At 51.2% G+C, this 14,562-nt stretch overlaps 2 protein-coding genes across 6 annotated transcripts; both read left to right on the forward strand.

Annotated features, from left to right (window-relative positions):
- Positions 1-968: 968 nt before the first annotated feature.
- LOC131205413 (muscle LIM protein 1) lies at positions 969-11,610 on the forward strand. Of its 5 annotated transcripts, XM_058197495.1 has the most exons (10): positions 969-1,171; positions 3,224-3,459; positions 4,407-4,572; positions 9,131-9,242; positions 9,750-9,846; positions 9,943-10,014; positions 10,163-10,259; positions 10,444-10,740; positions 10,812-11,132; positions 11,199-11,610. In XM_058197495.1, exons 2-10 carry the CDS (start codon positions 3,345-3,347, stop codon positions 11,473-11,475), a joined length of 1,554 nt encoding a protein of 517 aa, XP_058053478.1. In that variant the 5' UTR covers positions 969-1,171; positions 3,224-3,344; the 3' UTR covers positions 11,476-11,610. The 5 variants fall into 5 exon arrangements, with proteins under 5 accessions (XP_058053478.1, XP_058053479.1, XP_058053480.1 ...); XM_058197496.1 differs by lacking the exons at positions 9,750-9,846; positions 9,943-10,014 and adding an exon at positions 9,473-9,569; XM_058197497.1 differs by lacking the exon at positions 10,163-10,259 and having other exon boundaries at positions 9,943-10,030.
- A 1,530-nt stretch (positions 11,611-13,140) lies between these two features.
- LOC131216384 (splicing factor YJU2) lies at positions 13,141-14,360 on the forward strand. Its single transcript, XM_058210863.1, has 3 exons — positions 13,141-13,220; positions 13,292-13,860; positions 13,931-14,360. The coding sequence occupies exons 1-3, from the start codon at positions 13,197-13,199 to the stop codon at positions 14,355-14,357; spliced, it is 1,020 nt and encodes a 339-aa protein (XP_058066846.1). The 5' UTR covers positions 13,141-13,196; the 3' UTR covers positions 14,358-14,360.
- Positions 14,361-14,562: the final 202 nt, after the last annotated feature.

Raw genomic sequence — 14,562 nt, forward strand, 5'->3', positions numbered from 1 at the left:
GTTCTCCTAATAGTTTTGTAATTTTGTTCTTCACAATCCTCGCGTTCGTAGGACCCACACTTCCAGCATAGTTTTGCGATGTACAAAAAAAAGCAAAACCAAATTTGAAAACAGCATTAAGACGTCTGGAGGTCGGACAAACTAATAAAAATCTACTCAACGGGCCACCGGGGAACGCGAAACGATCGGCTCCGGAACGGCAAATCAAACTCCACCAGCATCGTCAGTGAGTAATGGCCTCCCCCCATTCTGCTCGGTGAAGTGATATTAAGCATACGTACCAACCGAACCCGGGCTCGAGAGGTCCATTCCGTGCCCCCCGCTTGGCCACTATGATTCATGGCCCCCGGCATGGTGAAAACCTTTAACGATGGGAAGTAGTTAAAAAGCCATCGTCTCTGCGTCGAAAGGGCCCTCGAACTACGGAAGATATCGATGATTTATACGGACGGCCGGGGAGGGGGCGATCGCCGGTGATCGTCGGAGAAGATCAAACAGTTGTCATCTTCGTCATCCCGTCATCGAAAACCCGGCGGACCCCGTCAGGCCCCAAACCGGACCGGTGACTCATCGGCGAGCGCTCACGCGGCCATCTCTGGGAGTCAGGTGGCAGGACAACGACGACGACGACGGTGAGCTAGAGTGACGTGTGTTTTTCGACGAGGGAACCAACACACCGACAGACAGAGACCGGTCCGTCGAGGCCCGTCGAGCCAACGGATGTCGAATGTGATGGCCTGAGTTTTCCATTTCAATTTCCCGGCGCTCCGGCGTGGTGGAACAGTGGGCTGTCCCACCTTCTCCGGTGGCCACCGTTTGGCTAGAAAAGGACTGCAGTATCGACGACCGTGTCCGCGCGCGCCTGGGTGTGTATGTGTCGCTGTCCGCACCGGGTCCGTTTTGCTGCCGAATAAAGCGGTGGCGTGCCGTGTGCATCCTTGATACATAGACTACCGAGTGCACGGCACCATAGTCAATCATTCGAACACACGGTTAGTAGTCGGAGAGTGCTCTAGCGAGAGCTTCGAAAGTGTTTTGCGTTTTCAGTTCAGTTCTGTTTTCCGACCTCCGGCCTCAGTTTTGTCCAGCATTTCTCGACACTCGGCCAGCAGCCTCAGCAGCAGCAGCAGCAGCAGCAGCAGCAGCAGCAGAAGTTTCTGTTTCAATCCCTGTTAGTACCGAGACCGGGGTGCGATCGCCACAAGTCTGTGGGAGAGTGACAGTTGACTGCTGATCTTTTGTGAAACAGGGACCTCAGACGTTTCTGCGGTGATCAAAGTGTGACCAAAGGACAGCCACTACGAACTGCGACGATCCGTGATCTAACCTTCTTCGACTTCGACCCGGGATAGTTCTGTGAGCATGGTGTCCGATCTGGAACACTGGTGTGATCTTTGTGAACGGAAGAAGAAATTGTGGCCCAGAAATTCGCCCAAAAACACTGCCAGCGGTGGCCAGTGGACCGATCGTATGTTAGTGATTAATGAACGGAACACTACATGGGGGCCAACCTTCTAACCCAGTTTCGACGACAAACGAGGACGAACAGCGTGCATGTGTAGCCTGCGATGGTGCCGTTGTTCGCCGTGGGAAACATTACGTTCCACATTTACATAACCTTGCCCGACGTTTGGAGCCGAGCGGAAGATACTATTTTTAAAAGTGTGAAAAAAGGGACACACACCCCGTGTGCGTGAGCGTTCGGTAAATCGGTTTGGTGATGATTCCGATGATGAACACGATTCGATGGACCCAGGGCCATGGATGGACGAAGTTTTCTTAGCGCAGCGCGCGAGGTCAAATGTGTCGTTTCGACTCGTCAAAAATATGAGCTCTTAGCGCAGCGTTCGTCATTGAACTGTGATGGGTTGCGGTCGAAAAGTGAACAAGGACTAATAGGACTAATGACATTTTAGGCCTTCAAACGCCTTTTTTAAGCTCCCAATCAATTACTTTCTGATTGAATCCTTTTTTTGGAGACGATATATTCTTCATCATTTTCGTGTGTTGATTGACTTATTTTAATTAGTCATTTCTCAAACTGATCGCGGAATCGAGTAGGGGAGCTCCAACTCCAACACCTACCTGATCCCGGTCCCGACTTGGTAGCAGCATTCGCCCACACAGAACGGATCGCGGTTTCGGAACGTTGTTGGTGCAGTGGGCAAAACTGTGGCCACACGCATCCTCGAGGAGAGTAATGATTTGTGGGGCACAGCAGTTGTCCCGGTTGACGCGAGGCAGCACTCTCTTCCGTCAGCTTCTGCCCCTCTAGCTACTGTGCTGTGCCGCTTCATCTCGTTCATCCATTTTCCAAATGGCTACACATTCCATGGCACGATTTCCTGCGGTGGCGTCGGCGGCTAGCCGTCGGGAAACCTTTCCGATGCTGGTTGGAGTTTAATGTTGGCCCAATGCCAACATTAAATAATTCTCAACCCACACAAACACGCGTGGTGAGGTATTAATATCGCTCTCTCGCAGCCGTTTGGTGTTTTCGGTCCGGGAAAATGGAAAAGTTCACCGGCACGCGATGCCGCCGCTAGCAACAGCGCGATCGGCAGGTGGTCCTTGCGCACTGACGCTAGCCGTCCACAAACACCCGAGCGCGAGCTGCGCCACTCCCAAGCGGAACTTTGTTGCCCTGCCGCGCCTTTCTTTTGCTTCTTCCCGCGCTCTTCTTGTTCTTGTGGGAAAGATGCACTTCTTGGGCCCGTGTGTTTACGGTGTGGAGCTCGCGTGAGTTTCGCGCTGACGCAGGATATTTTTAAAGCACCAACAGCTAGTACACGCGACACGCACTCAAGTTGCGACACACTAAAAGGATGCTGCGAGATCGGGATTTTGGGGCGGGCGCCCTCTGGCGGGAAAAACAAACGGGGTGAGCACCGACCGGGGCGGTTATCTAACCGAAAGGCCTACGCCGAGGGCTGCATCCGCGATCGAGAGCAGTCAGTCGTCAGCGGCACGCACAGCACTATCGGGCGGGACACACGGTTTACGGTCGGTTTCGATTCAGGGTGGCTACAGGGCTAGAAAGTGAATCCTACCCGGGGGGCGGGGCGCTTGACTTTAGTGACTTGAGTTCCACGTGAAAATCCGTCGCAAAAGCCGAAGATTGTTAGATCACACCCGAGATCGCGTATCGCGTGGCTCGCGTCGCAAGTGCAACGCTTTTACATAAGCAACATTTTCACTAAAACCCTAACCCCGTCCGCTAAAGGTCCGTCGAAGTCAGTGTGAATACTCCGAGTACTCGCCGACCGCCGTGGTTCCCGTTTCCAGAGTGTGCTTCAGAGCCGGAGAGTTTTTGCAGCGTAGCAGAACCGCCCAAACGCCCCACGATGCCTTTCAAGCCAGCTGAGAACCCCAAGTGCCCCAAGTGCGGCAAGTCGGTGTACGCCGCCGAGGAGCGTGTCGCCGGTGGACACAAATTCCACAAGGGCTGCTTCAAATGCGGTAAGTATCGGGCGGGGGGGTCTGTTACGCAATGCGCTCGATGCCGGGTCTGCCGTTGCAAGGGCGAACATCGCGCTGTGGGAATCGAAACGCGGCGGGGCAACGAATCGCTACCGATCGTCCTGTCTGTCGCTTTGTTGACAACTAGCCGGGCTCGGTCGGGAGGGGAAGGGACCGAAACCGGCAGACGGCCAAGTGTCGTTGACGCAACCCCAAAATAGAACATCGAGGGCACACACTGCCGCTGCCGTTGCTGCAGTTGTTTAGAAGTTGCAGTTTTTGCTTTGCTTCGGCCCATTATTTGCGTGTTGCTTCGGCCACATTGGAACGCCAGGAATGGAGAAGCCGGAGAAGTCCTGCTCTCAACCATTCGAAGTTCAGAGGTCCCTTTTTCTAGGCAAATTAATCCGAGTTCCGAGCATCAGCACCTTAATTGGTGCGGAAGGCCAGCGGTTCCAGAGGCCGTTCGGAGCGACTCGATCGTTGCCAATGCTAATTAGCCGACCCGGGTGCCGGGTGGGGCCGGCTCCTGGCAACGTGCCCAGGCAGGCCGTCGATCAACCACTGCTTCTGCTTCTTCTTCGTGGCCGATTGATCGGGCGTCGTGAACGCGGGGGTCACGCAGTTCGCGGTTCGCGGCAGCAACATGGGCGACGTGGCGAGCATGTGACCCCATTTGTGGTCATTCGGCCTGCGCCTCGAACGCCATCGAACCGCCCCCCCCCGCCCGATTGGCCGCTAATTAAAAGCACATTTTCGCACCCCTTTGTCCGCGATTGGACGGCACGATCGATGTTGATCCGTTGCCACTCGGGTTAGCTGCGTGTGCCGCGCGGCGGTTTGGCGGTTGTCAATCAATATTTCTTACCGGCAGGTTATTTTTAAATCGAACTACTCGAAATACATTCTACAACGTTGTTTTCCGTTTCGTTTCCGAACCCACGCAGGAATGTGCGGCAAGATGCTTGACTCCACAAACTGCGCCGAGCACGAAAGCGAGCTGTACTGCAAGAACTGCCACGGACGCAAGTACGGACCGAAGGGCTACGGCTTCGGTGGAGGCGCCGGGTGCCTCTCGATGGACACTGGCGCCCAGTTTCAGTCGACCGACGGGTAAGTCACGAGCTCACAGTCCCCCTATTCCCCCACCACTCGGTTCCTCCATTGTGGCACATTCCCATTCGGAGTTGCAATCTCAGCGACCTGTTCGAAGTTTGGGTGTTTCTATTGCGTTTTGCGTTCCGATCATCAGTGTGCAGGAGGAGCGATCGTTTCTCTTACCCATCTCGCCGGGGGCCTTTCCTTAGACTGTTTCGAGTGCTTTCTTGTTAATAAACCGACCGGAAGGAACGGATGAACCCACCTTCCTGGACCATCCCAGCCCCGTGTCTATATACTGTACACAAACACATCAACCTTTTGCGTTGCCCAAAAAAGAAAACAATGGCCGTTTCAAACACCGTACTGCTCGGGGTGATGTTTTGCTATTTCGATGTTTGTAAGATTCGTTGCAAGACAAACAACACGCAAGGAATTGTGTCATGCGCTTTCGGTGAAGCATCATCCTAAACCATTTCATTTTTATGTCTTTTACGCCTCGTCCACAGTATGAGTTTTGTCTACAGGTTTTTTGATATGCTAGCGTCCACACTAGGGCGAAAAACTCCGTGAGCTCCAGTGAGTGAAATGACAGTGCGTTTGTTTATGCTTTGATTTTTCAGTTTCCTTTCCTTCTCCTTCTACTGCCATTTTTTGTCAAAATTTTATCCACTGTCGAAAAACTAGCCATATTTTTGGGAAAAATAAAAAAAAATTGGCCGTAAACTGTCAAATTGAAAAAAATACCCCCGAAACAGGAAAATATCCCGTAAACATGAGGCGCTCAAAAGCAACTCAAAGTGACTCACGGAACTCTAGCAAAAGATTAATAGTTTCTTGGCCTGCCATACATTTGTACCAAGTTTCTCATACTGTGGACCCCGGGTTACGTTTATGAGTATTGGCTTAGTAAAACTTTTGGGCCGCTAAAAAACACGAATCCATCACCGCGCTAATCACGGTCACGATGCTTTAACCGAACGAACCGCTTGATCGCTTCCTTCGCCGGATCGGTGCGGGCATCGAAAAAGGAATCATTCCCCTTTCGCCGACGGAACTGTACACAGTGCCATTGTTCCCTTTTTCTTACCTCATTTGTCTCTCTCTCGGTATCTGCTATATATATTGAAAATAAGAAAAAAAAAACCCGTTAGACAGTATGAAAAACCCTTAAAGAAACCACCGATAAGACTGCATGCTGATTTCCACTTTTCTGTTATTTTTTTCTTACATTTTCATGCCAAACCAAATCAAAAAAAAAACTATGAAACCACACCAACAAACTACTATTGCTACCACTACTGCTATTACCTTCACTCTACATCCGCCACCGCCATCACCACCAACACCACCGCCGTTCGCCGTTCGTCGTCGCCGTCGGCCATTACCAACAACTTTCACTCTCCCTCTTTCACTCTCTGTCGATTGTGCTGCATCCTATCGATTGTTTATCGTTTCCCCGAAATCGTATGTGAAAACACTCAAACAAACGAACTCATGAACCGATCGATGCCGATCACTTCTCTGATCGCTGCCCTTCGAGAGCAGCAAGTAAATCCTGCACTACGTACTAGCAAACCAAGCAACAAGCCCCCCCACAAAAAAACGTCCGTTAAAAAGTAAAACAGAAGAGAAGCGAAAAATGAAGAGAAGTTACAAACCAACACTAAACGCACAACCGACCGCCGGAACCGCAAGGGCCCTCTCTCTCTCTCTCTCTCTCTCTCTGTCTCTTTCTAGCGTCCGGATGTTAGTGATCCGGATGTGAGTTTTAATGTTTCGAGTTTCGTTGTCCCCGTGCAGCACAGAGGAAACCATTGAAGTATTTTGTAGCAACAAAACCGGTGCACCGATTTTAAAAGTATTGATAGGCAAATGTAGGCAGGTTTCTAGCGGAAGGATAGGAAGTGTTAGCGGTGACCGGAACCGGTAGAACCTCTTCACACGCATCAAAACATATCCCCAAAAATCACCCCTTTTTGTTACGGTCCGGTTTAGGTTTCGCCCGGCGTTAGGACCCAATTGGGCCGCGGGTCGCGGGCTTAAGGAGGTCCTTTGCGCCATTTCGTTAACTGTTAGTGTGTTGTGCGTACGTTTTAAACAAAAGGCTTTGTGATTTAAACAAACAAAACGACCCGTGTCCCGCGTAGAAACAGGAAACAGGTTCATAAAACAGGAACCACACCCGCGCAGAGAGAGAGCGGGCGTGTTTCCCCACGTGGTTCCTTGTTTTCTGTGTTGCGTTTGGCGTTTTTTTTTTCTCCACTACGATTGGCCCCATAGCTTGGCCCACCCGGCAGGCGTAGTAGTAGACGTCCCCGTCGGAAAACCCATCTAGCTGGACAGATGCACTAGTTCTTGTGTTGAGGTGTGCCCCATTGTTGCTGTTTCCCCGAAAATGTGTCTCTCGAAAAAGCAAAGCAAAGCTGGAGGTGAACAAACTCCGACGCGAATTGAACGCCTTTGAAATGGGGGCCGTTCGCCACCCGATCGATCCGCCACTTGTACCGAAACCGGATATTGGATGAGTTATTTGGCAAATAAATCGTATTATGTATCTGTGACTAATGAACTGTGTCCATGTTGTTGTTGGTTGGTTGGTTGGTGAGTCTGTTGGTTTTTGGTTCCGCCGTCGTCGTCCTTCTTTTGTCTTGTAAATTTTGTGATCTCAAACACACCGAAAAGAAAATGCATGAGAACTGCATCGTAAACACTGCTGCCACTGGCTGGCCACCATGCACAATCTGCTTCGTTCGCCAGACTGGCTATTAGAAACAATGGCTCACACTCATAGACACACATGCACGTGAACACAGGCACACGGCCGGCCGGAAGGAATGCAAGCAGCAGGACCATGGCCACCACCAAAAGGATCGAGAACCACACCGCCATCCACAAATCACGCCACGACTCACCACTCTGCAGGAGCTTCCCGGCATCCCGGAGTTCCAATTTCTCCTTCCGAGCTTCCGAGGTCCCCAAACACCGCCGATGTACAAACCCAATGCCATGCCCACACTGTGACGTCTCTCTGTGTGTGTCTGTGCTCGTGTGTATGAGTTTCATTGTTGCGTTGTTACGCGGATCATCTGTGTACGTCGTGTGTTACCAACCAAAACTGCATCACCATTACAACGGCCGGAAGCGCAATAGAGTCGTTGCAACGACCGAAAAGCGATGCTCCCGGATAAGCTCCCCGAGGGCAAGAGCCGGAACAGTACAACCTAAGACACCGAACGTCAATGTACCCATTCGCGCCCATCCCACCCAACACACACTGCGACACTGGCGTGTGGTGCCTGTGTGTCCCATTGTTTCATGTTCCCGTCCGTGTGTCCTCGATCTGGCCCCGTGACCGGTGAGATATTTATGTTCTTGATGTGTTTTCCCGTTTGTTTGTTCGTTGTTGTGGTTGTTATCGATGTTGTCTTACTATCGATGGGTGATGCTGTGCCGCTCTCTCTCTCTCTCTCTCCCTTTCTTACTCTCTGTTTTTAACTTTGCCCTTCAGTGTTTTTTGTACCTTCTTCCTTCCGTTTTTTCTCACCCATTCTCCTTCTCCTTTCTGTGCCCCGTTGTAACAGTGTTGTTGTTTGTCTGTTGTTTTTCTTCCTTTCATTCCAACTGTTTAACACGCTGTTGTGCCTGTCCATTTGTTTTCGATGCGTTCTTTTTCTGTTTTGCTGTGGAGTGTTTCCGCTACCGACTTTTCCCACGCCGGCGTTTGGTTGGAGTTTCCCGGTTTTGTTTTTTTTTTCGCTTGTTTCGCCAACCTTGTCACTACCAGCACAGAACACTACAGCGCTTTCTACTGCATCATTCGCGCCATCCAAATTCGTGTTGCATGTTGTGTTGGTCCCATTTTACCCCTTTCATTTGCCATTTATTCTCCTCTCTGTGACACTTTCTAGATGTTTTATTTTCTTTCTTTTACGTTCAATCCCTCAATCTTCACCTAACACCTAACCAATGTCTTACGGGATAAGGAAAGTGCCCTCGAGCGAACAGGATGAGAATTCGAAGTTATGTCTTGGGTGTGCCAGAACAATGCACAATGCACACCGAACCGGAAAGAAACTGGATCCGAACCGAACCGATACGCGAACCCAAACGGGGCCTCCTGGGGGGAGGGGGGAGCTTACCTTGTCCCGGAGTCATTGCGTTTTCCTCCGGCCGTAGGGAACCGTCTCTAAAATCTAAATCTAAAAGAACCACTCAAATTTGTTCCGTTTTCTGAAGGATATTCTCGCGTTCCTTGACAATCCTCGGGCCGAATCAGACAGGCCACACTGAATGTCTAATATTTTCTTATACTTTCTCTCTTCTTTCTTTTTATTCTTCTCTCTCTCTCTCCCTTTCTCTGTCTGCCTATTCCCACTCACCATTCCTCATCGCACATTTGGCCACATTCACACCACAATTTGACGTTAAATAAATCCCACAAAAAATCGTACCACTTCATGACGCGGGTGTGTGCCCCTGGTTTCGTTGAACTCCCCGGAAACTAAACCTTGACCGCCCCCCAAAAATGAGTGCTGCCTCAATGAACGCGCGCAACCCTATGAACAACTAGCACGAACGGACACACTGAGCCGAAACCCTTTGCCAAGGCACCTGAAGGAGAGGGTTGCCCTCGCTGCGGCGGATATGTTTACATGGCCGAGCAAATGTTGGCACGTGGAAGAGTGAGTTGAATTTATGTTGTCGATGCCACCCGAACTACCCTACCCATCCCATCTCAGCACCCGCTAACTGAAAGGGGGGCTTGCTGGAGCCTAACACGCTCAACGCGCGTCCTGGTCCCTGGCCGGGCTTGCCTAAACTCGCACTGGCTTAACTCGTTTCGTTTCTTCCTCTGTACCGATGCACCCGATCCCGCCAACGCTCCGCTTGTGTTCCGCGCTGACCTCCGCAGGGCTACCATCGGCGATGCTTCAAATGCTTAGTCTGCAACCGCACGCTTGACTCCACGATGCACTGCGATGGACCGGACAAAGAGATTTACTGCCGAGGTAAATCGCATCGGTGTCCTCTCCGAACCACCGGAAGTGGCTAACGATGTAACTAACGATGGTGTTGTGCCGTGTGCGCGTCTAACTCCCGGCTGCTTTCCCGTCGAGCGGCGAGTGGCGTCCGTTGAGCAGTGTCCGTTAAAACGTGCTGTCGTGTTGTCCTTTCCCCTTTTGCCACAGGCCTACCATAAGGGATGCTTCAAATGCGGTGAGTGTAAGAAGGGTCTCGATTCGGTAAACTGCTGCGAGGGCCCGGATCGTAACATCTACTGCAAAGGTAAGCGGTGTTCATGCGCCGTTCCTGGGCGTCCGTTGTTCGTTGTTTTTAACTCCGTTACTCTCCGTCTCTTTGTGGTGCCCGTGGCCGTGGCAGTGTGTTACGGCAAGAAGTTCGGTCCGAAGGGCTACGGCTACGGAAAGGGCGGTGGCGCCCTGCAGAGCGACAGTACCTACATCGAAGGGTAAGAGGCCTGAGGAACGGCAGGCAGGCCACATGACTAACCTGTCACTAACTGTGTACTGTGAAGATCTTGCCCTTCGTGGTCTTGCCACTACATGGTATCTCTCTCGTCTCTCCCCACTTCTTCTTGTAGGCTGCTACGCCAGTCGCTTCGGGTCCCGTGGCTACGGTCACTCGGGAATCTCGTCGCTTGGCTTAATGAGTGATGCGCGAGATTTGGACTACAAGAGGTAGAACCGTTCGTTTCGTAGACTCGTTTGTGGTAGATTGTGTGTCCAACTTATGTGTCCACATTTTACACCAACTCTCGCCGTACACCGTACACAGTTAGGGACATGTAGTTTGATGTGCACGTTGTTTCCGTGTAAGAGATGACCTACTAATCCCACCTCCCGTTCGCTCCCGTTTGCCCAGTGAGTTCGCCTCCAGACCATCGACTGCGGATACGTCGTCGATCAAGGCGTCGCCGGGCCAGGGATGCCCCCGGTGCGGTGGAGTCGTTTTCGCGGCCGAGCAAGTCCTGTCGAAGGGTCGCGAGTGGCACCGCAAGTGCTACAAGTGCCGCGACTGTACCAAGACGCTCGACTCGATCATCGCCTGCGATGGTCCGGATCGTGACGTTTACTGCAAGACGTGCTACGGCAAGAAGTGGGGACCGCATGGGTACGGATTCGCCTGTGGATCCGGATTCCTGCAGACCGATTGCATGTCGTAAGTATCAGCCGGTGGCACGATGCTAGGAACATCCTCAGTTACTCCCGTGCTCTTCTGATCGGTTCCAGTGAGGATCAGTTGGCTTCTCAAAAGCCGCTGGTCAGCATCGATACGACCGTCATCAAGGCGCCGCAAGGACAGGGTTGCCCGCGCTGCGGTGGTATGGTGTTCGCAGCCGAGCAGCAGCTGGCCAAGGGGACGATGTGGCACAAGAAGTGCTTCAACTGCAACGAGTGCCACCGTCCGCTCGATTCCATGATTGCGTGCGACGGCCCGGATCGGGAGATTCACTGCCGCGCCTGCTACGGCAAGCTGTTCGGACCGAAGGGATTCGGGTTTGGCCACACGCCAACCCTGGTTTCGACCGACGTGCAGTCGGCCCCCGTACAGTAAGTGTCCCCTAAGCTAGTGAATGCAGTGTGCCCCAATCTGATCGTTGTCCTGCGGTTTTCCAGCACCGACGCGAAACCGGCCGACGGTCCGAAGGCCAAGGACGGCAAGGGATGCCCGCGCTGCGGATACGCCGTGTACGAGGCCGAGAAGATGCTGAGCAAAAACCGCGTGTGGCACAAGCGGTGTTTCAGTTGCTTCGACTGCCACAAGTCGCTCGACTCGACCAACCTGAACGACGGACCGAACGGAGAAATCTACTGCCGGGGTTGCTACGGTCGGAACTACGGACCACGGGGCGTTGGATTTGGCATGGGCGCAGGCGCGCTAACGATGGCCTAAATCCGGTGCCCGGCCTGAGCGGAACTCTCGGAGGACAGTGATGGACTACCTTACCTTTTACTTTCTTCTGACTTTTCTGACACGATGATCTTTGGAACCCGGCTCTGCACCCGAATCGGCACACGTGGCGGCCGGACAGACCAGACCGATCACGCGGCGATCAAGAGAGTCCGTGCCCGTGCCGAGCAGCATTCCGAATCCGAGTCACATCCGAGACACCAAGTTGACTGGTCGTCTCGACGTTTCAGTTTTTTCTTGGTCCTCTCTCCCTCTCTCTCTCTCTCTCCTTAACCTTCCCGATGCTCTAGTCTAGACGCTCCCTGACTATTGATTCTGCCTGCGTAACATAGAGTAAGATTTTTTCTTTCTGTTTACAACTAGATGTAAGCTTTGCTGCTCGTACAAATATTAGAACGAAAAGGAGAAAAGGAAAGGGATTAGAGAGTCACAGAAGGACCCGGTAGGGTTCTCGGCGATCGATGCGCCGGTCGATCGAACAAACGTTTTTCCATGGGCTGCAGTGAAGCTTACGGTAGAGATTATGATTATTTTTCGTGGAACTTTGGAACATCGAACGACCAGGCCTGCCCTGCCCACCAGAAGCCAGTAGCCTGCGATCATCTGGGAGAGAACACACCACACAACCCACACACGCACACAAACACGCACGCACGCGAATCCACATTCAAGATTTGCGGGCCCAAAGTGATCATCCTCGGCCAACCAGCGGCATCACCGGCAATCAGTATCGAAAGGCACACCAGCTCCACATACACACATACACGACAGTGCTAGACGATGGCTGTGTTGAACTGTTTGCTCCATTTGTGTTTGATAAATTGAAGATAAATTTGCTGTACAGTGGCATCCCAACAGCACGCAGTTTTATGTTTATTGCGCATCTCAAGCCACCCCAAAAGCTTGTGCTTCCGCTTGTGCCATGTTGGAACGGAGTGGAACGAAAGCAAACAGAAACTCCTCAGCATCGTCCACGTCTGACGCATAACACCCCACAGAAGAACGAACGATGGCGACCAGCGACTACGCCGTAGACTTAATATATACTGATAACGCCTTTGCGACGAGATGCGCTTCTTTCCGTGTTGCATTAGAAGCGTGGCTTAAGAGTACTAAATTCGAACGGAGGGGCGGCGCGTGGCCCCATTTTATTTCATCATATCGTAATTCTAATCTTATCACATTTTATTACTCTTCGTAATCGCTAACTGTAAAATGACTTTTTGCGAAACAAAAGTAAAAAAAAACATTAAACAAACAACAATCCACAGCGAACAAACCAAAAAAGGAAACTCGAAAACGCGCCACTTATAACGTGAAACTTTATCAAAAGTGTATTTTATCAATAAAGGAACGGAAACAGCCAAACGAACGTGTTGAATTATGGGACAAAGTTGGTGTCAAAAAGAGATTGGATGGGGTGTAGTACTACTGTGAAATAAAATTTAATCATCCAATATCAAATGTACTTAAGTTACTCTTTTTTTATAACTGCAACGTTTTTCTTTAGAATTTGAATCTTTTTTCCTACGCCGAAAAGCGCCCGGTGAAAAACATTTCAACCATAATTGGCTGCGTTCGTTTGAGGCGAAGGAAAACTGTACGCACGCAGCCCGCTGTGCTGTCACTCTGCTAGAGCCAAACATAAACAAATCACACCGTATTCGGCCTTTTCCGTGCTAGTGCTTTATTTATCGCAAAATATGTCGGAAAGAAAGGTTTTAAACGTAAGTCAATTGTGCGCATCATATAAATGGTCGGGCGCAGCTCCTATAGTACTTGTTTCCTCCTTTTGTAGAAATACTATCCGCCGGATTTCGATCCGTCGAAGATCCCGCGGGTGAAGCTCCCGAAGAACCGGCAGTACACGGTGCGATTGATGGCACCGTTCAACATGCGCTGTGCCACCTGTGGCGAGTACATTTACAAGGGCAAAAAGTTTAACGCACGCAAGGAGGATGTGGAAAATGAGGACTACCTCGGCATACGGATTTATCGCTTCTACATCAAGTGTACGCGCTGCCTGCAGGAAATATCGTTCAAGACGGATCCGCGGAACACGGACTACGAGATTGAGGCGGGTGCCACGCGCAACTTTATGGCCCTGAAACTGGCCGAAGAGCAGGCACGGCGTGAAGAGGAGGAGGTGCGCGAAGAAGAGGCCAACAATCCGATGAAGCTGCTCGAGAACCGGACGCAGCAGTCGCGGAACGAAATCGAGCTTCTCGAATCGCTGGAAGAGCTGAGGGATTTAAACCGGCGTCAGCAGGACATCGATTACGACAGCATGCTGCAGCAGTATGATCGCACCGAGAGCATTCGTGAGCGTGAGGAACGCATGGAGCGACAGGATGAGGAGTTTATTAAGTAAGTACAGAGATACGTTTAAAATCGCCCATCAGCACTGTAACCGGGTATTTATTTCCGTTTCTTGTAGATCCGTTAAATTCCAAAACAAAGCTGGCGTTAAACGAATAGCGACCGAAATAATTGTTGAAGACGAAAAGGAAGAGCAGTTAGATGCCGCCGTTACGAAGAAGGAGGAGAATTCCAAACCAAATGTTTCCGCCGTTGCCAGTTCGTCTACTGCCGCTGCCTCCAACGCTCTATCGTTCGCTAGTGCGAAGGCCCGTAAGTTGGATAACTTTAGTATCGGTGTGAAGAAAACGGCACTCAGTAATCTGGTCGTCAAGAAGAAGCCGACCGAGGCGGAGAAGGAAATGCCACCGCCAAAAGCGCCACCACCGATAGTAGTTCCGGCAACAGGAACTGCATCAGCAGCAACAGCCACTACCGGCCCTGGAATTGGTAGCTTGGGACTCCTCGGAGCATACTCGGACTCCGAGAGTTCCGATGAAAATTGATAACCCCACAAAGTTGTTGTTACTGACAGGAAGCATAAATAATAAATCTATATATTTAAGAAAGTCGTGTTAGTTAGTTAGAAAGAAAAGAAAGGGTCATATTCAGCTGGTGCGAGTTTTGCCATGTATCCAACGAGAAGCGAGAAGGAAAGACGATCGGATACGTTACCAGGAAGCCCGATCCTTTGCAACGCCGGAACATCGA

The sequence above is a fragment of the Anopheles bellator genome, chromosome 1 (assembly GCF_943735745.2).
Source record: "Anopheles bellator chromosome 1, idAnoBellAS_SP24_06.2, whole genome shotgun sequence".
Classification (NCBI taxonomy): Eukaryota; Metazoa; Arthropoda; class Insecta; order Diptera; family Culicidae; genus Anopheles; species Anopheles bellator.

What these genes read in the sequence shown, in the direction of transcription:
- LOC131216384 (XM_058210863.1), top strand. Translation starts at nt 13,197, where the DNA reads ATGTCGGAAAGAAAGGTTTTAAAC. An exon ending in CGGAAAGAAAGGTTTTAAAC is followed by an intron (nt 13,221 to 13,291) that starts GTAAGTCAATTG and finishes CTCCTTTTGTAG; the next exon opens with AAATACTATCCGCCGGATTT. An exon ending in CAGGATGAGGAGTTTATTAA is followed by an intron (nt 13,861 to 13,930) that starts GTAAGTACAGAG and finishes CGTTTCTTGTAG; the next exon opens with ATCCGTTAAATTCCAAAACA.
- LOC131205413 (XM_058197495.1), top strand. Translation starts at nt 3,345, where the DNA reads ATGCCTTTCAAGCCAGCTGAGAACCCCAAGTGCCCCAAGTGCGGCAAG. An exon ending in CGAGATTTGGACTACAAGAG is followed by an intron (nt 10,260 to 10,443) that starts GTAGAACCGTTC and finishes CCGTTTGCCCAG; the next exon opens with TGAGTTCGCCTCCAGACCAT. An exon ending in GTGCAGTCGGCCCCCGTACA is followed by an intron (nt 11,133 to 11,198) that starts GTAAGTGTCCCC and finishes GCGGTTTTCCAG; the next exon opens with CACCGACGCGAAACCGGCCG.